General features: G+C 48.9%; 1 protein-coding gene across 7 annotated transcripts in view; it reads right to left on the bottom strand.

Annotated features, from left to right (window-relative positions):
* The window catches only part of LOC118505535 (AF4/FMR2 family member lilli-like), a 76,449-nt gene that overhangs the window by 5,906 nt on the left and 46,528 nt on the right, over positions 1-24,015 (bottom strand). For 4 of the 7 annotated variants that reach the window (XM_036041454.1, XM_036041455.1, XM_036041453.1 and 1 more), the window contains 8 exons: positions 4,216-5,171; positions 3,735-4,010; positions 2,301-3,144; positions 1,693-2,226; positions 1,436-1,613; positions 1,177-1,356; positions 526-1,106; positions 62-418 (listed from right to left, as the gene is read on the bottom strand). In XM_036041454.1, coding sequence (XP_035897347.1) covers positions 62-418; positions 526-1,106; positions 1,177-1,356; positions 1,436-1,613; positions 1,693-2,226; positions 2,301-3,144; positions 3,735-4,010; positions 4,216-5,170 — 3,905 coding nt within the window. In that variant the 5' untranslated portion in view covers position 5,171. Of the gene's footprint in view, positions 1-61; positions 419-525; positions 1,107-1,176; positions 1,357-1,435; positions 1,614-1,692; positions 2,227-2,300; positions 3,145-3,734; positions 4,011-4,215; positions 5,172-5,291; positions 5,569-13,418; positions 13,443-24,015 lie in introns of those variants that run through there. The other 3 variants (XM_036041456.1, XM_036041452.1, XM_036041451.1) reach the window with 3 other exon arrangements.

The following is a 24,015-nucleotide window of genomic DNA, read 5'->3' as shown; positions in this document are numbered from 1 at the left end:
GGCAAGGTTAATCATTTATCGGCAGAGTTGGTTTTGGGGGGGGGGGGAAGGAAGAGCATACCTTTCCTCGCTGCTTTCGTACGTTGCATCGGAGGATGTGCCGTTGCTGATGATATCACTGTGCCGAAGCGAATGATGTTGCTGCTGCTGTGGCTGCTGTGGCTGGTGATGGTGAGGATGGCTGGCCGCATGATGCGGAGGCTGATGGTGGTGGTGGTGGTGGTGGTGGTGCCGATTGTGCTGGGGCACGTCGTACCGCTCATCGGACGACGAGCAGCAGCTACATCCATTCCCTATCACCGCGGCGGTCGCCGCTCCGTTCGTTGCCACCCCGTTCGTTGTCAGCTCCTGTACACCGACTCCACCGGCCGAGTACGTGTGGTCCTCGCTCGGGGAGGTTGTAATGACGGGAGGTTGACTAGGGACGAGAAGAAAATAGAATGGACCATATTATACAGACAATGAAGCAAGAGACGGTGACTTATAGACAACCCAACCGTGTACAATTTAGCCCAACAAACTTACCCATTCCGGAACGAGGTTTCGGTGTAAATTTTGGAACCATGCTTTAGTGCGAGCATTGCCGTAGCGGCATTCACATCCTCTATCGTGTCCGCACTCCATTCACGCCCGGTAACGATATCCTTCGGCAGCACGGCAGCACCAACAGGGCCACCGTTCATGTACACCACAGGACCGCTCGGGCAGGACACAATCGTGGTACCGTCCACAGTCGACAGATAGGCAGTGGTAGTGGTTCCATTTGCCGATCCATTCGTGGACGGTGGTTCGGGTGAACCGAGCCGATGGTAACCTCCGCCAGCCAGCGCAATCAACTGCCCGTGAGCGTGATGCGCGGAGCTCAACAGCGCATGATGCTGCTGCTGCTGCTGTTCGTGCTGCACATGATGATGCTGGGGCTGATACTGGTTGCTGTGATGTGGAGGACCGCCGACACCCGGTGCCATATCGCCGCTACCACCCCCATCGTAATCGATAGGCGTCGACGAACGGCTAATATCGTCCAGATCGTCATGATGCAGCAATCCATTTTGACCGGCATCGGTCGGTGCTAGACGACTCGTCAGTTGCGGAAAGTGCTCCTGCTGGAAGGGAGGCAAACAGATCGGCGTTTGGATTACACGCTTACACACCGCGAGCTAGCCCGGCACGTACCTTGGAATAGTGTGACCCATTGCCAGTGGGGCTGGCATTGGTGGAACGTTGCTGCTGCAGGCTTTTGTACGTCGCCTTATCCATACCGGAGCCGGCGTGGAACGGTGAGCGCGAAAGTGCTTGGACGAGGTTTGGCCTGAACTGAGGCTCCACCATCCACAGGGAGCCTTTGCCGAGATTCTAGAACAAAGCAAAAGGGAAATGAACGATCAAGCGAAGCACTTTTTTTAGCGGCTCAAAACCCAACCGCGGAACCTACCGCAGCCTTTTCCACCTTCTGGAAACACTTGTTCAGCGATAGATTGTGGCGCACGCTGTTCTTCCACCCGGTCGGTGCCGTTTTGAAGTACGGGAACTGGTGCACAATCCAGGCATAAATCTCCTTCACCGGCAGCGCCTTCTGCTGCGAGTTTTCAATGGCCATAAAGATGAGCGAGCTGTCAATAGGAGTTTAAAATCGTAAATTGAAATTGTCCTTCCATTTTGGGACATATCCCCTTTGTTCTTTTGGCTTACCTAAAGCTGAACGGAGGCTTACTGTTGACGTGGACCAGCGGATCGTATGGCACGTTGGTCGGATGCTTCGACTTCGGCGGCGGTAACTTTGACGGACTGACGGAACTGCCGGAACCGGAACCCTGCGGCGATGGTGGCAGCGACAGGGAGGCGGACGTGCTGGTGGCTGACGGCGGCGGAGGCAACGGTTGCTGCTGTGGAGGAGGTGTTGCAGTTGGTTGCTGCTGCTGCTGCTGTGGTTGCTGCTGGTAATGATTCGGATGGTGCTGGATAATCAGACCGTTGCTCGAGCTGCCGTTGTGCGTTGGTGATAGCATCGTCGGCGAGGGCACGGGCGATTGCTTGATCATGTTGAGTCCGCCGTACACGGTGACGGTGTTGCCCACGTTGTTGCCGTACTCTTCGCCGCTAACGTTTGGTGAGCTCATGGTGCTGCTGCCACCGTAGTTGCTGCTACCGTTCTTGATCGGTGCGGCAGGCGGTGGATAGTGACGATCTTCGGCGGTGTCAGAGCCATCGTCGTACTTCACAGCGCTGTAGGAACGAGAGGAGAAATCGTTGCGTTAAAATCAGTTAGCTACCCTTCACGAGGACCTTTCTCAACACACCTATTTGCCTGATGTTTCAATGGTGTGAGAAAGATGTTGTTGGTGGTTCCGCCGGCGCCCATCACAGTCACCGTTCCGCCACCGAGCGTAGCTTTTGCGTTTGGTTGATGCTGTTGTTGTGGCGGTTGCTGCTGTTGCTGTTGCTGCTGCTGTTGCTGCTGCTGCTGCTTCACAAGCTCCTCGCGCAGATACTTTTTGTGAAAGTGTTGATGCGGGGTACTTGAGGTGGTATTGCTGTTACCGCCGGCACTGGAGCTCACCGGAGTGGAAGTTGCCAGCGGGTTAGTATTACCGGCTCCGGAACTGACCGGTGAGGACACAATTCCGTAGGATGCAGAAACCGGTACGCTCGTACTGCTACCACCACCCGTCACAATGAACGGAGTTGCCGTGACGGTTGGTGCGGCCAGGCTCGTCATTACGGAAACCTTCATCGTTTTGCCACCGTCCAGGACAACCTGCTGCTGCTGTTGTTGTGGTATGTTGCCATTGGCTCCGCCCAGCGTATGATGGTGATGATGGTGGTGCTGGTTTACCGCTATCACCGGTATGCCAATGATCGTATCCCCGTTCAGGGTTGTGATTGCCTTGGAGCTGATGCCGTGCTGCTGGTACAGATGCTGGGATGGCGTCCGTCGATCGGCTGGTTCGGCAGAGTACGGATCACCGGTGCTTTGTTCCGACGAAGAGTTTACGGACGAGTTGTTATCCTCGGAAATGCTTGATGAATCCTCGACAAAGTCACTGGTCGGTGAGATGCGTCCTGCTGCACCGCTGGCCACTACGGCGCTTACCTGCCGCGGACTATCCGGAGATGAAACTGGCACTTTAGACAGATTGATAGCTGAAATAGTGCAACCTTTTCATTAGTGTCAGTGGTAAACACTATATAATAACTTCAATTCGATATACACAAGTAATACGATCTGCCTGTCAGCCTGATCGGTCAACAACCCTTTGAAACAGATTGTCTACACTACAATCCATTTGCTGACGCATTACTTCATGTTGTCCACAATCGGTCTCTAACTTTCCGTTTTTAGTATAAGAAGCTACGCTACAAAGGAATCATTTATGTGTCGGTCAACATCGACTCACTGGTTTAGATTTGAGAACGCTTGTCTTTTCGACTCTAAGATGTCGTACGATGATATCGTATGTATGATCGAGGAACTCCGAAGTACACAACCTCACACAACCAATAACAGAGAGCTCCGCATGCCATTGAGGTTAGCTTGCGGGGATGATGAGTGAGAGTCGTTGCCAAAAAAACGACATAACAACAGCTAAGCGCGCGCGCCCGTACCGATCGATCGTTGGCCTGCTCTAAATTCCGGCATTCTTGCCCTCCCTCTGCATCTTCCTCTACCCTTATCCCTGATCTACCTTAATCGTAAGAGAAATTCGTAGAGCTACCCCATCGAGAGCCGTTACCTTTTATTAAATTCTTATCCTGCAACCAAGACAACGATGTGAGATCCTCGTCACCGTTTGTCGCCGTTGGTGGCCCATTGGTGGCACCACCGCCAGGCGCTAGATGAGGTTGGTGGTGTGCGGGAAGCGCAACCGTTCGTGTCGTACCACCGCCCGTACCGCTGTTCGTGGTGCTGATGATAACATTATTGTTGATGATGTCGTGCTCCGCCATATCCATCTGCTCCGTTGCCAGCAGGACGATATTGCCACCGTTGATCGTTTCGCCGGTTGTAGCTGTGGAATGAATAGAGAAACAAACGATATTCTAGCAATTTGGCTCGACAGCAATATATAAATTATAATCGGTTACTTATTACGTTTCCCACTTTCGAATAGTTCAAGCCACATAATCTTCGTTCGACGGAAAAAAAATCATGCAACCGTGGAAACCGTGGAAACACACCCAATAGGCAGGACAGCAAACGCACCCCGGACTTACTTATATAATCTTCGCCTGCGCGGCCCTGATGCAGCAGTACGAGCTTGCCCGTGGTTGTGGTAGTGGCCGTCCCATTCCGGTCCGTCACCACCAGCATACCGGCACCACCGGCTGCAGCAGGACCCGTGCCAGTGCTGCCAGCACCCAACGATGGCACTACGGCCGGGGACGACGGCGATGGCACGGTACTGACTCCTGCTCCGGTCACTAGTGCGAGTGCACCCGTTCCTCCACCACCACCACCACCGGACGCCATATTGCTGGTGGCGATGTTGTTGCTGCTGCTGCTGCTGGTGCTTCCGGTGGTGATTGGTGCAACAACGCTACCGTTGGACGTTGCCGTAGCAACCGTTTGGTAGTGGTTGCTGCTGCCGTTACCAGCCGTACCGTGATTGCCAAGACTGATGGTGTACGTATGGGGATGGTGTTGATGCACTATTTGGTGTGTGACGGTGCTGCTGCTGCTGGTTCCGCCGCTGCTGCCTGTGCTGCTGCTGATAAGAATATTTTTTGCTCCACCTGCTGCAGCACCACTGTTGTTATGGTTTTTGAAGCTCGTGTTGTTGTTGTTGATCGTATGGTTTGCACTGTGTTGCTGCTGCTGCTGCTGCAGATGTACGATTTGTTGGTGCATGATTGACTGATCCAGCGGGATCGCGGACAGTACCATGGTGGAACCGCTTGGGATCGTTGGAGTCGTCGGTGCCCCGGTAGGACCCTCGGTCATGGACGATACTGTCGTTTCTGCCCCAGGGCTGGGGATCGGTGAGGACGTCTCGATCGTCACGTGATCGCCGACGATGGTTTCGACACCTGCCACGCCACTGGTACTAAGGCTCACCACTAACGCCGAATCTTCCTCGTCCACCAATTCTTCCTCGATCGATTCGTCCGCAATAAGCTGATCACTAGCACCGTCACTGCTGTCTTCGTCAAGTGTCCTTTCTGGGGACATTCTGAGGGGAGGAAAAACGGAGAACAGAAAAGTCAGGATTATAATCGAGTTGGTTTTAAACAGGATTAAGAGTCCCCCCGAACAGTCCCATCCAGACGTGTATGGTGGTCAATGGACTTACAGCGCACAACCCATCGACACGAGCGAAACGTTCCAGCTAAAGGACCCATTGCGGAATGGTACCCTCGGCAGCCCATCTTCGGGAATGCCGATTTTCTGTTACGGTTTCTTCTTTTCCACTAAAAGCTACAGTTTTTGCCCAACCATAGAAACGGATGCGGACAACCTTCTCCAAACACAACAAGCACCAGGGCCGAGCTGGTTCAACGCGGATCATCGCTACGGATTTCTGGGGCGGGTAAATCCGACGCCATCGATTTAATAAACCGTGCTCCGACCGACCGTCCTGGTGAGCAGTGACCCGCAAAAGGTTCGCTTAAGAGTGTTTGGAAGAGATGCCACTCTCCGTTAGCTTTGAGTAGAGAGCGAGAGAGAGAGAGAGAGAGTGAACGGGACCATCGAGACAAGGATAATTCGTTCGGGTTAGCGAGTGCAACCTCATATATGTCCTTATCCAAAACAAAAAGCCCCTGAAAACTCTGCTTCCAAGATAGTTGATGGTGGTCGCGTGCACGATGCTGGCTGTAACAAACGTAACCCAGGGTAACGCCATCATTCCCGGTTCGACTGAGGAAGGATTATGCCGTTTGCACCGTATAACCTCTCGTCTGGTTTTATTAGTTACCAGCCGTTTTATTGGATCGTTTGGTTGTCCAAACTTACAACGAACAAAAAAAAAACAAAACTCACACACTCACGTCAGAATGCATCGCCCCGTTAAAAACATCAATCACACTGTTGATACCGAATAAATTGGCTTGGAAAGGACACACACACACACACACACAACGGCACCGATCGAACACACCCAATCGGTATCGTGGCTGCGTCCTTCAAAGTCCTTTTCCGTTACCAAAAGCTCTGTTGACCCAATTGTTTCCTTTTCCCGTTCAACGATAGAAGACATCGTCCCTCCATAGTTCCTGAAGGATTTGCTGACGAATAGCCGATCGGGTGGGGACGGTCTGATAATGGGCATCATGGGAGTAGAGGGTTCATCAAAATTTGACGAAGCGAAAGAACCTATCAACTACATGCTGACCGTGTGTACCAGAGGCCCCGCTGGGAATAGGTAAATTAACATTAACTTTCTTTCTACCGTTCCTTCCCTTTGTTGCCTCCCTTCGACATCGTCCCGGCTAAGGATCAGCTACCTTCTGGGGGTAAGATTAAAGTAAGGGCTAAAAATAAGCATCCTTGCGGTGTGCCTCATTGTACCAGCGAATTTCGCAGGTTTCCTGCTAGCTAAAGCTCTCTGGCTGTAGGAAAATAGGTCCATTCGGTAGGCGGACGCGGCATTAGAATCTATGATAAATCGATAGGAAATTATCATATCTTGAGCTCCGGATCGCAAGGAATACATTCGGCCAAGACCCCGTTTTTTTTTTATTATTCTAAATGCTTTTATTGAATTTCAACAAATACAATACTAGTTTACGTCGATTGCTAACAGCATTACAGAAGCGCAAATTAAATTGCGTCTGGATGGAAAAGTTTTGCATCTCGCCGTAAGTGTTTGCCCCACGACGACGCCACGTTGTCGCCGAATGGGGGATAATTTGGATGTGAAATTTTTACACGCCACCGCACCCCACTTCTCGGCAACACACACACGCAAGGGAGCACAAAATTGGATCAATTTTGTAGAGCAAATAGTTGCGGCCGAAAAACGGACGGACGGGAAAAAGTTGCCGGGCAGCTTATAAAATGCGCGTCGTCGACCGTACTTCGACGCCTGAAAGGAGCAGCACATGCCACACCAAACCGATGCTATATAAAAACAAACACACGATGGATGGCTGTGTTTAAAGATTAGTTAGTGGCCATGTTTTGAATTACACGCCTCCGAATGATGTGCCTGCCTGCCTGGGGACACAACAATAAGCAATAGGGACATTGGCGTACAGGGCGATTGACAAATTGTATTATGTCACACCAACGGCCGGCCCACCTCTAATCGTGTGTGTGTGTTTGGAGCTTGGTGCTTCGTTTTTGAAGGACAAGAACACACGAAAAAACGCATGGCAAACAGAAGTGCCAACCTGCTTCCTTGTGGGAAAAAAACGGTGTGCCGTTGGGTAGTGATTATTCAGTTACCAAAGAAACCACCCTTCGACAGCTAGCCACAAACAAATTGACGGATCGTGAAGTGGTGACTCTCTCTGTTCTTCCCTGTCCCTCCCATCGCGAAGCTGGTCAGGCAGGAAAGGTTAGTGCCGTGTGTGTGTGTGTGATTGCAAAGCCCACCCAGAAACAGGTCACGGAAGAAGTCCCCAGGAGCGGTGGGCCTTGGTATGGCGCCGTTTCGGTACTGCCCCGGTGCTAATAGTGTGTGGTTCTTCTGTTGCTAACGCGGCACTTCTAGGTTGTACCTTGTGCAATACCACCCATCATCATCATCATCATCGCCGTCGACGTTGTGCACCGCTAAAAGCAATTTCACTAACAAATACAGTATAAAAAGGAATCTTAAACGCTAAAAGCGGTGCTCGCGAGCGGTTACGAAGCAATGCGCCTGCGAGGTATGCAATTGTTTGCACACGATAAGCTGACGCGTGCATTGCTGAGGTATTTCTTCAACATGAAACAGGAATGACAGGAGCAGAAGTTACATAGAACAGAATTTTAGGACTAAAATTTTAATGGCTTTAGATACTTAAATAAAATTCTTTTTTACTAATAAAATGTAGCAAATTCATCCATTTATTCTCGATACAGCTCGATACGACAGGCTGTTACAATAAAAGCAAGCAAAACGAACGAAATGAAAGCAATCAAGCTTGAGATAAAAAAAAAACCGCTCATACACGGCACTTTTGTCGAGAGATTATCGCATGTTTCGTTCGACGACCAACACCCAACCCGGTTTTGGATCCTTCCACAAAACAACCGAATCGGACGCGCCAAAGAGAAAGGCATACCACAGCCGATGTTTTCGGGTGGCCGATCGAACGCTCTTTTACATACCGCGTCAACCACACCACCCGTTTAAATGATCGCAACCGGCTGCTGCTGGTCAGCTATCAAAACCGCACACTGCATCCAAAACAAAAACCAGGATGTGCTAACGAAAGCCAAAGCCGTCGTCGTCGTGATCCAGAAATTTACCCCAAAAGCATGTTTCGCTCATTCACCTTTCGGCTTTAAAAGGGGTAGTAGGGGATGTCACCTACCAGTTTGATCGAAAGAGAATGCGAAAAAGCTGATATGGGGATAGCCCCAAGCAAAGTATGGAGAGAAATAAACAAACACTTTAAATTTGTTTTTTTTTTTGTTGTTTCAATTTAATTTAAGAAACTGTTCCTTTAGGATTGCTGCCCCTTAATTCCATTACCTTTCCCACTCGAGAAAAAAAGGTCAAGTCACTTCTTCATTTTTCCTTAGGTGGAAAAGGAAAAGCTTCTTTTGCGATCAGCGGAAAAGGACGAACGCGGCCGACGACTGATTTGTTGTTTGGTTGCCAACGTAAACAAAATTTCCCACTACTTGGTTACAGGCGATGGAGACTGGGCCTACACACGCTGCTGTGCTTTTGCGGCATATGATGTGCCTCTATCACACACACACACACACACACACACACACACACCCTTGGAACGTCCGTCAAACAAATGGTATATTTTTATCCAACACATCAACACAATCCAAACCCCACACCCCGTACCGCATAACCTCATAACCTGCAACGCTGCCTCGCATTTCTGTTTTTCACCCGTCGTGATGACAACCGCGTGTTGAGCCGAGTCCTTGCAATGTCAAACAACGTAAAGACGACCGCCGGACGAACAAGCGTGTAGCTGCTTCTACACGCACACCACCAAAGAAGGACTTTTCCGCAGTCCGACTCGCACACACACTCGAGCCGAGTGTGTATTGGTGATAGCGACGACGCTAACCTGACGCACACTCCGAGCGGAAGCACAACAAAACCCATCTCGTCCTAGGACGTTGGGTGGGGCGGGGGGAGGAGGTGGTGGTAGTGCACATAAACGGAAGAACGCTTCCCCCAAAAAAAAAGGTCAAGGTCACAGTGACAGCTGGAAACGGAGAGGGAAAGCTGCCAGTGCACACCAATACTACTACTTCGGGGGAATGTGAACGATCCGTGAAAGGACACTTGCGCCGGAATGTGTATTGCTCAGCTGAAGTTTGAACGTTTTGCAGTAGTTTCCATAGTTTCCATACTCGCGTCGTCCCGTACACAGAGTGTGTTTGAGGTGCATCAATGTGCTCCACTTGCCTTCAGAAATGCGATGGGATGGCTAAACAAGCAAGTACGATGTAAACGCCATCTTCTGAACCACTCTCTTGTACGCTATTTGACGACGCACGGAGGTTGATGATGGTGGCCTGATTATATCGTTTGTTGTATGGTGTGGCCTGGTTCTGGCTTTGTGTTGTGACATTGTTTTTGCTATTCGGTCGTCGCTAGCAACGGCCATTTTTTTGTTTCGTGTCTGTTGCAGTTGGCAGCAAAATTGCTCCATTGCAGGGCACCACAACAGGACTCTAATTGCGGGGAGAGGTCACAGATGCGTGCGAAAAAGTTTTCCACCTGGTTTGGTGGTAGTGATGGCTAATGCATAACAGGCTTAGAATTATTGTAGCGATACGCGGAGTGAAAATAAAGGATTAGCAAATATGTTTATGGAGGCAAAACAGGCAGAATGTTATTAGAGATATCTATCATACAAGGATTCATATTCACTATAATTCATGGTGACGGCTTTACTGAAAATCATTGAGCCTACCAATTCTCGCAGAAAAAGAACCAGCAGCATAGAGAATCGCATAAGATTTTTCACCGGGCAGCAACTGTCAAACCAGATGTGTTCTAGCTCTGTTTACTACGATTAAAAAAAGTAAATATAACTGATGCTTATATTTACTTCCAGTTGTTTGACATATTTTACTGATTCCCCACGATACAGAACGACAAGCTGGTTCTGACAGCTCCAAGGTAATATTAAGAAACATTTAAATTCAAACCCTGCTCCAGTCAAACAGCAAAACACATCCAAAGAACCATTATTTACAAGGTTTCTTCTTCGGTAATTGATGGAGTAGAGTTCCCGATGTTAAGAATCCAGCACCACACAGCAACGGAAACCTCCGGACCAACCTCCCCGCAGTGCACGCGCGTGAGGCTCCAAACACGTGTCCTTCGCTAGCTGCGCATGACAGCTTGGTTGATGACTCGACGCCTTTTCGGCGTTAGAGGCTTGTGGTAAACAAAAAAAAAAACAACAACCCCCCTGAAACAAACACACAACAGTAACACAGCAGAAACCGGGCTCAAGCTTAAGCCAGGAGATAAGGCTGACGGTTTGTGTAGCATAGTGAGCTGATGCTTCCATCCTCAGCGCGAAGAGTTTTTAAAAGTGTTTGTGAGTTGAAACGGGGGGTTTGTTGCTACATCGGTGGGCCGTGCGCTTAAACACACAATACAACCTTATCGTCGCGCTCAACTTACGCGCCGAACCGGCGTCATATGATGTGTGTGAGGCCGCGCGCGTCCATCGCCATTCCCTTCATACGCGTCATAATGAATGGGCAGGCGCGCAGGCAATAAAATATGCACACCCATTTACTGTGGCACGAAACCACCACAGCCTTCTATCGACCTGGCGACGATGGTCTTCCGAAACCTTCCGAAACCTACCGAAATTGAAGGGATTTTGTGCGAGGCTTATAATCGTACAAAGTTCGACTAACCAACTGACGGTTCCTTGTTTGCAGCGTTGGAAAGAACCATAACGTCTCGTACGTAATGGAGGACACATAAAAAATGCATTTCATTTTCAGTCGTTGGCTTGCTTTTTAGAAGGACTAAGAGCTCTTAGTTAAATTGACACACGAATGATGTCTTACCGTCATGGAAGCGTGCACGGCCAACATGTTATACTGCGAGTGAAGCAACAGTAGCACCACCGACAGAAGAAGTTCTGCAAAACCCTCAATAACCTTTGCCTCACATGAACGGGACTAAAGCAGCGTACAAAAGCGTTCTCAACCGAAAGGCAGCACAGCACGCAACCACATTGGGCTGATAAAAATGCATTTAAAAGTGCACTGCCATGCACGCTACCGGCTCGTATAGGAAGAGGGAAAAGAACCACAGCAAGCCACATAAATATTGATAAGTGTCTGTGGAAGTGGCTTAATAATGATGAAACGGAACCTACCCGGCGCGGCACATTTTAAAAGTCCACCACTTCACGCCCCATACAATGTATGTAAATTTGCGACTGAATGCGTAGTAAAGCAACATGATGATAGGGATGATTGAATTCGGAACAACCAGCAACACTATCGCACACTGGCGAGATCAATGTGACGACGAGTGCCGAGTGAGTAAGCTATCGCCCCACCAGGTTTTACAATTCTATAGGGTATTACGTGGTATGCTGCGGCTGCTGACACACGGTGACTCAGCAGTAGCGCAGTCTTTAAGACGAATGAGAAATTTCCAATCGTTTCCGTGCAAAATGTCGCATTTAGCGACCCCAACAATCTCCACATCGAAGGCGTTACTACCAAATATGTACACAAGTCACATGTCGTTCGGAGTTGTACGGTGTCAAAACCCGTAGATCTCCAGAGTTGGGGATTTTTCTCTCTCTAATTCGGTGTGGTACAAGGAAAAAAAACTTCCGCGCGGACACCTTTGATAACTAAAATATGATAAATCATCATATCAAGGTGGAGTTGTATTATTCTTGAAGGGTTCGTTAAATCTTTTTCCATAAGGCAAGGCAATGGTAAGGTCGAAGGATGTACTTTGAACTTTGAGTGGTGAAGAGTGACTCTCTATCGGCTCGTTACGTGGCGTGTTACGAAAGTGTAAACAACGTTGTTTATGAAGCTGAGGGGGGGGTACAGAATGGCGCCGTTTTCTTCCTTTTTATAGTAAAGTTAATGTCTAATGCAAATAAACACACCTTGATTTCAAAAGGAATCTATTTTTTGTCTTCTTTATTGAATGAAGATACTCTTAAAGTTAAATCCACGCCTTCAGAAAAGTTTCAAACCATATGCTTTGAGCAAGATTTGAACTTTGGACCTACGCATCACCAGCTGATAAGTTTATCCACCATCCTATTCGTGAAGTAACACTTCCACCATATTAAATCCAACAAGAATGGCCTACTTTGGAGTTTGAGTTCGAGCTCTCGCAATAAACTTGCAGCACAACTCCACGAGCTTATGCTCTGTAATTTGTAGCGCTCCATTTAAACTAAATGCATCATTCCCATCATATTTTCCCTCAAAAACGAAACACGTTCTTCGGCTACCCCGTTTTGTCTCCTCAAGAACGACGCACTTCTTTCACGTTCTGTTACGCGTGATTGACGCTATTTTTGTGAAATAAGTAGCAGCGCAATCTTCCACAATTTTCTATTCTTTTTCCACCACCGCGTGCGTGTGTGTGTGATGTTGTTGCTGCGCTCCAGTTGTATTCTTGCACATCCCACTCTACCCGACACATCACTTATTGTAATTTTGCGTAGGTGCAGCAGCAGCAACAGAAGCGTGGACCGGGAAACATGATCTTCGCTGAAGCGGCACGACAGATGCACGGTTCGGGCCGGAATTCGGCCAACCGAACGCGACAACGACCATTTTCCTTCCCAAACTGCAACCCACCCAAAGCCAACCGCCAAGCCGAGTGCTGCCACCGTGCGGGAGGTGTGGCCCAGTTTGATTTGTGTGTAGTTCGGTGTTGTTTTCTTGAGGCTTTTTTTTGCTTAAATTTTAGTTGAAATCCTACAGACGGGAGGACTGGGGTGGGTGCTGGTGCGGGTTACACGCACACGCAACATATTTATGGCCAACAGGTGCGTGCGGACGCGCGAATGAAATTCCGCGCTTTAGCGGGCGTAAGTCTTTAGAAGGATTACATGATCTCGATTCGTGGCGGTGCACGATCGCCGCCGTCCCAATGGGAACAGCATCGCGACGCCCACCAATAATACCGGTCCCATGTCGTCGATGGAAGAGCGATACATTCTGTCACGTAGGACTAGCTCCAGAAACACTACATCTTAGTATGTAACGCACCTAAACGGAGCACAAATATGACTGATCCCTTGGTACAGTAAACACCGCCCTATCCGAACTGACGTACCTTCATGCTTGCCGATAAGTCGCTACGCTAACATGAAGACTAAAACCAAACACACACACACACACACACACACGCGAATCTGCACATCTTGCCCTGATGATCTAACTCGTAGCGCACCGTTCCAGAGCACACGCCACAACCATTCCCGACGCAGATCAGATCACAGACAGAATCGGCCGCCTTCATCTGCCCGGCCACAATCTGACACAACATACTGGCGCAACGCAAACACGGTATGCAAACGCGCAATCCCGCGGCACTGGCACTGCTATTGTATACTGTACAAACAAATGCCCCGGCAACAATACAACAGCCGGGAAATGGCTGGGAATGATGGGTGGTAGGCAAAGAAAACCAGAAAAAAGGTGGGAAAAAGCCACGATACACCAGAGCACAAGAGTTGATTTTCGTTCTCCGGAGATGATCATCACCGGGAGGAAAATTCGCGATAGGAGAAGGAAATTGCTGAAGAATGTGCGCTATCGAACGATGTACAAAAAGGGTGTGAATCGAGTCGGTAAGCTGGCAGAAAATGGGGAAAGATTCTACATGGTTCTATTGAGAGAAAGGAAAGCTCAAATAAACTGAGACGCCACGAGTCCGCACTTTTCCAACAAACCTTACCGCAATCATGTCAATATTTATTTATTTCCTTGATGCCTCACGAGGCTGCGCTAAAGTCACTAGCGCATATTTAATCGCATCCAAGCAAGGAAGATAAGACCTCCCTACACGCATATGGGAGGAAACTCCCATAATGGTAGTTGGCGAGCATATCGTTTCGTGGTGGGAGCCAAAACTGAAGCTAACAGAGACGCAGAACAATCTCGCTGCGACTCAATGCGTGAGTGATAAGCTAAGTTAAGTCCCCCTCTCTGCGTTCTGTGTCCATGTGAACCAGAACCAAATAAGAAAAAATATGGAAACCACAAGATTCGTGTGAAAGTGAAAGCAAATGCGTTACGGGCAAGCGATGTACAAAATATGGTTGACGACAGTTAACCTCACGTCATGTTTTTGTTCTAATTTCTTAGCATTTTGCATCGCGTAGGAAAATAAAACTTGAAAGAGAAAATACGCGTCCATCATTTGTCACGTCAAGCAGCGTGCGAGTCTATACCTAGTCTAGCACGAATAGGTGATGATCCTTCTGCGTGACCTACTTGCTATAAACAGCTGTAACTCCCACGCCACAACAAGTAAGTACATTTAGAATAGTAACGTTTGCTCAGTGCAAGACGCGTTATTACCATGCGTGACCATTTCCCTCAGGGGGGGGGGGGGGTTGGAGGGATGAAATGCCGGCTGTTTTCCTCATCAAATGACGCCATTTTGTGTAAGGTAAAAAAGCAAAAAAAAAATTCTTGCTCTACTTTATGAGCGAAAGTAACGCCGCCAGTAACGCAGAAGCGTTATAAGTGCTGTAACGGTTACTATTCCCCTCGAGTAGCTGTCAACAGTGACCTGTCACAGTGCTGTCAGTTGGCTGGATCAATCATAACCTTCACGAAACTAGGAAGTAGATAAGCGGATTGATTTTGCGCTACTAGCGCATTCAAAACGCTGTAGCTGCGCAAAAGAAAATGGACGCATCCCAAATATGACGCTTTATGAAGTCACGATTAGAGAGCTGTGTGCATTAGCACGCTTTGCTATAATTAATTGAGTGATTTTTGCTGGAGCATGAAATGGTTTCCCGCCGGTACGGGGAAGAAGCACACTTATCATCCTCACAAATTGCCATATCGCGCACGACGCACTAAAAATTATCACCTTGCCCTCTGGTGTCGAAACCGGGCGACGTTCGTGGAAAAGAAAGGACGCCCCACGCATCGGCGTCCGGCTAGAGAAGCGAGAGAAAAAATAGGTAAAACCCTATCGTTGCCCCAGCTAACCTTGAAAATTGAACACCCTCGCCATCCATCTTCTGCTCACTACGCTCCAGCCTTAGAAAGACCACCCTTAGAAACAGATACAGAGAAAAAAAAAAAGATGGCGTCTCTCGGAGGTGATGTTGATGACGATGATGATGATCGTACGGCGCTTTACAAAGTGGGGTTTTTGGATGGGGAGAGCGCGAACGAGCCCGCACGCGCCCGGCTTTGTATCGTGAGGATGACACGCGCGATTCACCTGCCGATATGAGTGTGTGTGTGTGTGTCCGTAGCGTTCGTACTTAACTTATAACGCTAATCCTCTCTTACGCCATTTACTTTTCCAGCGAATACAAAAGATGGCTTCCTTCTTATTTTTCCCGTGCGGCAACAAAACACCGCCAGCAATCTGATGCGTCAATAGACGAACGCGCCGCAGCCGCCGCCACGAGTGCCATTTATTTGTTTGCATCAAATGACTCGCTCGCGCACAAATACAGCCAGCAGCCGCATTTGTTTTGCTCAACCAAGCTTTCCACCAGCCAGTACGCCGCTCGTCATGTGTGTTACATGTGCAAAACCCTCCCGGCTCCCCGAACGAGGAACAGACACATGCGGCGTCGTCGAACACATAATCAATGAAACAACACACGCTGCGTGTATCGCTAAACGTGGCATCGTGCGCCGGGGCAGGCGGTTCGTCATCTCACCACCACCGTATGTGAATTTTGGCGAAGGCTTTCCAATCGCGCACAATCAAAATGGAGCTCCATGTCAGGGTGCTGCTAATGGGCGGCCTCCCTTTATTTTTTCCTCACCAAGTGTGTCGAGTTGTTGTCTGGCTTTTCGCATTTGGACGGGGTGGCTCGCGGGTCCTAATGTTCAAGGTCGGCTGGTGATAAACGTGAAGGCTCAAAACTTAAGACATGACACGTTTTGTTTGGAATGGCCCTTAGAAAACAGGGACTAGCGCGCTGCCGAAGATGAAGCCACACACAGGAACGATGGTGGTGGCGCGTGCTGGCTAGTAGCTATATCTACTACACTACAGCCAAAGGTGCAGTCATAAATGATTTTCCAGCACGTCCCATTACAAGCAGTACGTCCGTCCGGAACCGTTTGCACGGGTCATCAGACTCTGAAAGCTGGGGTGAATTAATACGGAGAAAACTTCAACCCTATACGGCAAAGCTTGCGAAGCGTAAACTATGGTCGAGCTTTTCGAGCAAAGCTGTATCCATGCACACACACACGGCCACACGGCACACAACAAAATGGATCATTTTAAGATGGACGGTTGATGGGTGTTTGTGTTCTGAAAATAGACAGCGGCGTAGGAAGCCACACAACACACGCCATCGCTCGGTAGGGAAATGTGTTTCCGTCCTCGCTTTCCCTCACCAAAAAGGACTCCCACCAATACTCCCACTTGACATTTTACACTACCCTTAGTATGTGTGTGTCTATGTAGAAGGTTCGTGAAACATAACCTACACGGCGGCATCGCTCTGTCCTTCAAAACAGCTTCAGGCGCGCGCGTGTTCGTTTTTTTTCCGATATGTTCCCCGCTGGATACGCATAAACCGCTAGCGCTGTTCGTTGGTGGTTGTGTTGTGTTTCCAACCGATGCTGGTGGTAGTAGCCCGTAGTAACACCATCAATGGCGATAGTAGTAGTGGTAGTAGTGATCGTAGTAGTAGTAGCAAAGTGAGAGAGCTTGCGGTAGCGCCCGTTATCGCTTGACATTTGTTTACATACACGACGCCTGCTGCTGCTGCTGCTGCTGCTGACTGGCGTTTCCACCACTCAATTCCAACCCCACGCCTCTCAACAACCCTTCACCACTCATTCCGTTTTCTGCCTCGTCAACCCTGAGCGAGCACACACGCGAAGTAGCAGGCGCAGCAGCAAAATAAAACAAAACCAAACAAAACACAAACAACGCCACTGCTGCTGCTTCTATACGGGAAGCACAACAACAAAAAATGGTTTCAGAAAAAAAGCAGCTTCCTCACAGATTTTTGCCAGCGCATGAAATGCTCGTCCAAATAAACATCTTTTTGGGAGGGAGACGTTCCAAACGTATGATGACTTCATCCACCAAGGAAACCATCCTGCTTTATCCTGCTCTACAAATGTGTCCAGAGCATCTGGAACTGTCGCCCGTTTTGCATCCCCGTAATCGTGGGCAGACAGTGTCATGGAAGCTATGATGAATGTTTGCAGTACTTTATACTGTAATGTGCACCTCTCGCTCCTCTTCTAGACTTTCTAGAGACCAGGGTGGCGCAATAAAACTGTTTCCTCATCGATCTCTATCTCGCCGGGCTGGTTTTCGAGAAGGTGCGCGTGTCCGGATGTTTATTGCACCGGAGAAGCAGCAGCAGTGCTTTTCTTACTGGTGCAAGAAAGTAAAAGAAAGAAAGAAAAACAAAAGCAACACAGAAGCTTTGATAGCTTTCCAAGTGCTGCCACTACGGCAACACTTACAAAACCCGAGGATGATAATCATAAAACATGTGCAATAACAGCGGCGGTGTTGTTGTGATGGCGTTTCCCTTTCTTTGCGGGGTTAATACCAAGAAGAAGCTGCGGCTTTTATGTGTTTGATATTGAGATGAGATTGCAAACTTCGGTCGGTGAAAAACACTGTCTTCCCGTATCATCATCTAATCGGGGAACAAAACGTGCTTCCAGCGGTGCACGAGAGAGAGTGAGTGTGTGTGTGGCCAATTATGCAACGTCACACAAAACACGGTGGTGACAGCAGAGAGACACGTCAACAAAAGCTGCTTTCCAGTGTTCGATGCGGTCCTGCCTTGTTACAGGCATGCAGCTCATAGCAAGAATCGAGCCAGTCATTGATTTTCCTCGCCGAGAACAGGGGGTGAAGCAGTGCGTTACATCATCTTCTACGTTGCGGAAGCCGGGCTCGAAAAGCGTACGTCGATGATGATGGACGCCCAATTTTCAACCGAAACCGAAACTGATCGAACCCCGCGCAATTTACATCCCACCACGCCAAACGAACCACAAGTCCTGGTCACGTCACCACCAAACCATCACCAAGCAGACGCACTCACACACGGATAGGAGCGTGCGCGCACTACCTCACAGACACCAAACAACACAACAAAGTAGCCGGGGGATGTGGAAAACGTAGCCACACTTTCGCAAACACACAAACGAACGAATATCCACTGTCCGCCGTTTTGCAGAAAAAAAAAATCAACACTGACAGGTCTGGTCGTGGTGGCCCCGAATGACAGGTCGCCGCTTTTTTCGGGCCCGCGTGGTTTCTTCGATCGATTCTTCGAGCCCCCGCAGCCAAGGAGGAGGAGGCACAACAGTTTGCCACAGCTTTACAGTACTGCGAAAAAAAATGGCATGCCACCACCGCCTTACTTTGAGGAGGGCTTTGCTACTCAAAAATGGCCCCGATTCGATTTCGACCCGCGCGGAGTAGCTTTACTTTCACGCCTTGAAATCGCAACAACCGAAAGACACATTTGGAGTTCTTCCCGTCTAGGTACGCGGGTGTGTGTGTGTGTTTGCGTTGCTAAGCGAAGGATGTAAAACACCGGCCTACCTTGTCGTGTGAATGCTTCAAAATTGCGTTGTTTTGACAGGTGGAAGTAGCTGGTGGTGTGCAGTTTTTTCCCCTCCCTGGCAAACGCAAAGTAGGAAGTCTCACACTGCTCTCGTGAAACAACAACCGGCCTTCGTCCCATCATTCTTGGACAGAAGCAGTCAGTGCCGAACTTACAAAACGCAAGGAGTTCGCAGCCTTTACGCCACAACGAGAATAGACCGGCCAAGGTTCGTGTCTCCCCACCTCTTTTTTTTCTTTGATGCTTCTACCTTCTCGTCTAGCCATCGAAAATATGAGGACTCAAAACCCTGAACTGACCGGGGTACTGAGGAGAGCGTGTGAGAGAGAGACCACAAGGGTGATGTCGTCTTAGAAGCGTCGTCTTCTTGTTACAAATCCGCCCCAGGGACGTCACCCTCAACATCATCCCCGTTCTCGAGGCCACACACACCCCCCCTCTTGGGCCGTCCCTTATCTAGGTCACCGGACGACTCTAGGTGTCCGGTGCGAATGATCGGTGCCTGTGTCTCCCCCTCCCGGGGAGGCGATAAACGATGCGATACAGTTTTGTGTGTGCACACGGATGCAAAACAACTAATGTATATATATCGGCGCAGTATACGCGGCACTTCGAGTCGCCGCGTGATTGCTTTGACACGCGCATGGCAAACGGTTGAGTACGGGGAGGGGGAGCGAAGCGGTTGGGGCAAGTGGGAACCGAGGTTGATGTGGGGTGCGCACAATACGCAGAGAGGTAAGGAACAAACACTGGGAACACTCGCAACCACACATTTGCGCTAATTGGAGAAGAGTCACCTGACACAAATGCACATAAGGGAGGAGGAGAAGGACCTGACCGCGAACCCCAAAACTGGATGCACCGAAGAAGCGAAGCGACCACCAGCTCGGATGCACGTGCGGTTGTTCGTGGCAGCTCTTTGTTCTTTGCTTCCTCTCTGCTTCCTTCCAGGCCTTTTGGGGAGTACAGCAAGCCTCAGGAACGGTTTCAAGTTTCTTCGGACGAGCCTTCTACCCCTTTGGGCGGACGAACCCACTGAAGTAGTGCTTTTAAGACAATCTCAAGTACGGAGGATGCCGTGTGAAGTGTGTTTGTCCCGGTAAACACACACACATACACAAGCACACACTGTTGAAGACAATAGAAAGGGGAGAAAAAGGGCGAAAAATGCGGATCGCAAAAACGTACGAAGTTGCAACAATTAGTAGAAAGACGAAAGCAGTGTCATCTACCCTTGTGCCGGATGTGGAAGACTGGAGGCATATCTTCAGAATCACCAACCGGAGGCTGTGTGGAGAAGTTCGTTTTTAGATGGTTTTGCTATGCGAATAGTGAACAATAGCATCCGCTAATGAACATTCTGGGTGGCTTTAAGATGAAGAGCAAAGATTACTCGAATAGCTGCAGCGAGCAAATTATGCGCCCAAGAATGATTGTCGGCAGACCTGCTCCAAGAGTCAGAAGTCAGCAGCGATAAAGTTAAAGGCTGTCAACATATATTTATGTTTTTGCCCCCCCTCAGTGATGTAACCTGTTCTTCATGAGCTTCTCGGCATTGTTAATTACGAATTTTCCTCAATTTTCTTTGCACAACCCCTTTAATCGCCCCAATTTTCTAAGCCAGCTCCCCTTTTTTCATTCTAACGATGATGAAATGATGGCTGTGGATTTGTTTTTCACGTCGGGATTAGAGAGCGTATACACTGCTAGAGATAGATCCACACACACACACATCCACTTGTCATGGCATGGATCGTGTGGACACGCCGCCTCCCGCCCCTTTCCCTTTCCTAAGCTGCCGCATTGGTCGGTTGGGCCGAGAATTATGGCTTCACATCCACCAAAAGTGGCGTCCGTGTGTGCGCACACCCTTCTTTCGTTGCTTAACCGCGCTCTAATCCTCCATCTTGTGTGCCGGCCTTTCACGGCGCACCAGCAGCACACAGTTAAGCGTCGTTTATCGCCGTTGCCAACACGCCGCTCGCTCGGTGACGCATCACCAACGACAACGGCGGCGATGAGAAAACGCACCCAACAAAGTAGGCCTCCCCTCTCGTAGCAGGCGAGCGGGTTGTGTTATCATTTTTGACAGCTATATCGTTTACGCACCAGCAGCAGCAGGCTGCTGAGTCGCGTTTGCAGTCGACGCACAGAGTGTGCCTATCTCCTTCTCTTTCTCTCTCTCTCTCTGTATCGCTACATATCAACACGGTAAGGAAATTGTTGGATCAAAGTAGCTTTGGCATACTCCCTTTGGCCGTGGACAGACAGGGGATAAGGTGTAGACATTCCGAGAGACAGACAAGCGAAGATAGGAAAGTGTCTCACTACCTACCAATGAAGGAGTTCACCCTTTTTGCTCTATTTTCGTACCAGAACACCGCCATCGTGTGAGGCACACGCACGCACGCAGACCAGAAAGTGCTAGAGAGTAGGCTCGAGCGTTTTGGGACAAAATTGAATGCTCTTAACGTCAAAATAGTGTGTGAGAAGGAAGAAAAAAACAGCTCAAAAATCGATGTCGCGAAATCAAACATGATGCCTAAATAAATATGAAAAATATACGTTTATGTTTTTCGTCCTCTCTCTCTCTCGTCCAATAACTCGCTCTCTCCCTCTCTCACGCTATCAAGCAAATAGTTTGCAAAAGCACACACAAATCGTCGTTCCACAGCGCGATTAGCTTCGACTCGGTGACGTATTTCGCGATGGCAACAAAAAAAACGCCACCCCGCTTAGCAACGTCATTGCTTCTCCCCGTTCAGAAAACCCGTCCGCGGCGGATTGCGAATTAATTTTATTCCTTGCCACAGATACTGACACAGATCATCTCTCACACATCCCATCATCATCATCTCATCAGCAACATCAACCAACCCCCGATGGAAACTAGATGCAGCGACGACGACGACGACGACATATTCAATCATAAAATTTGTCGCGTATGAGCACAGTTTGATATCGTTGTATTGGAGAGCGAGAGAGCGCCGATCGAAATCGAAGCGACACAATTTGTTTACCAGCGCACGCACCCATCAACAGAAGGGAGCCCTGGGGGTGGTTAGGGAAGAGGGTGTATTTTTTTTACAACCCCTCCACTTAACTTCTGCCACGACGCCAAGCATGGATGGAGCAAAAATAGCGTGTGTGTTAGTCAATGGGGAAAATGGTCCGCAGCACAGGTGAGTTTGGAGTGAGCTATTGCCCTACCATGTAATAAAGAAAATAAATAAGCAAAAAATAAATAAAAATAAATAAAAATAAAGAATAATCTACAAATTTACAGCATAACTCAATGGCCCCCCCAGCCGGTAGATTCCAGCCGCGTTAAGGAATGCGCTATACACACTGACGAATACAGCGATAGCAGGAGACGCGAATTCCGTCACATCTTCTCGTGCGTGTGTTTTGGTGTGTGAGGCGTGCGATAAGAAGCCGAGCGTCGTTTTTGTGTGTGATATAATAAACCACGAATTTTGCCTTTGACGCGTCTGCTAAATTGTCCAGCAGAGGCCCCATAAAATAAAAAGGGGTAATGAAATCAAAGCAAGCACATTATTAAGACCACCGTCTAAAGAGACCACCAGGAGCAGTAGTTAACGAAGCTCCCTCGTCATCTCCACAGCAGCATGATATTTGAACGCCTGCATCCTTTTGATGTCTCTCGTTGGCATTAGCGAAACGCTAAGAAGCACAAGCACGCACACCAACATGCTCTTCTGATGGTGCGCGTCACCGGAAGAGGAACTGCCAAATACGTCGACCGACGACAACTCTTCTCCGTGCATTAAAAACCGGATGACGCAGTGAGCGAAAAGGAACGAAACCAGACGGAAGCATTGCTGCACAGAACGAAGAATGACAGTCGTACCGAATTTCTTCATCGGTTGCTAAGGAAAAGGAACCAGACACACAACGTTTTTCTATTGTTGTCGCGCATCTATCTGCATTTGAGAGCACGCACACACACACACACCACTATGTTTTATGCAATGTTTGGAATGGCATGGAGATCAACACTCAAACATCCAATTTTTCAAAATCAATTTTCAAATTTTCCATCAGCCGCGCGTACACACAAACACCACACACGTCAACACACAACACATTCCGTCACATCGTTCGCTCTCGCTCTCGCTCTCTCTCCGTATTTCAGAGAGGAAGTCCCGATTTTTATCAACCCCCCACCCCTGTGGCGCTTTCTTCCTTTCCATTCGTCGTGTCGAAAGAAAAGTGTGGGGTTGGGGTGGTGAAGGTAGTTTCCTTGCGACACTGAAAAAGGGATGAGGCGTGGACCATGGAGACCGCTTCTTGTTTCCGGTTTTTCCAACCACTACAAAATGACGCACCGGACATCATCCCGGTTCATACCATATTGGGTAACAATGAAACGGTGCTACTCTCTCTCTCTCTCTTCTCTCGCTCTCTCTCTCGCGGACTTTTTTTCGCGGTAATGTAAACGAGATTGGTCGAATAAATTGCACTGAAGCGAAGTGCCTCCAATCATGACGGCGACGATGATGATGGTGGTAATCAGGAATCAAGCACACACCATACACACTACGCACACAACGCACGGGGGTTCAACTATTCCGAACATACCACACACATTACGCACACACGGCGGCACCAGCAGATGGAAGCAGAATTTTGATGAGGAACAATCGGGTAAAGTCTGGCAATTTCACACAACAAATTCTCTTCGACCGTTGTACCCGGTAAAGGCAAAACTGGCGAACGCCACGATCACGTTGCGAAGCATTGGGAAAAAATGCTGCTCCTGTATGGGAGACGATAGGTACACAACACCATCGTGCGAGCGCGTGTGTGTGTGTATGTTTGGTTACGCGTGGACCATGGACGTTCCTACAGGAGAAAGCAGGATATATACGCAAAGAAGGATTCTGTGTTTCTGTGCTTCGAAGCTGCCTTTGCCCAAAACCAACCCAAGCAATCACGCAAAACCATCGTGAGCGAGAGCCAGAAATACTGTCGTCAAGGAGTCGTGTGAAAGAGCAAGCCTGTGTGAGAAATAGGCGAAAGAGCAACATGACGACGCAACACGCAATTCATCATTTCCCTACACCATACTAAAGCAGTGAAAAAAATGCA

Source organism: Anopheles stephensi, chromosome 2 (genome assembly GCF_013141755.1).
Source record: "Anopheles stephensi strain Indian chromosome 2, UCI_ANSTEP_V1.0, whole genome shotgun sequence".
NCBI lineage: Eukaryota > Metazoa > Arthropoda > Insecta > Diptera > Culicidae > Anopheles > Anopheles stephensi.
Note: the sequence above shows the minus strand (reverse complement) of the source record. Positions and strands in the feature narration are given on the sequence as shown.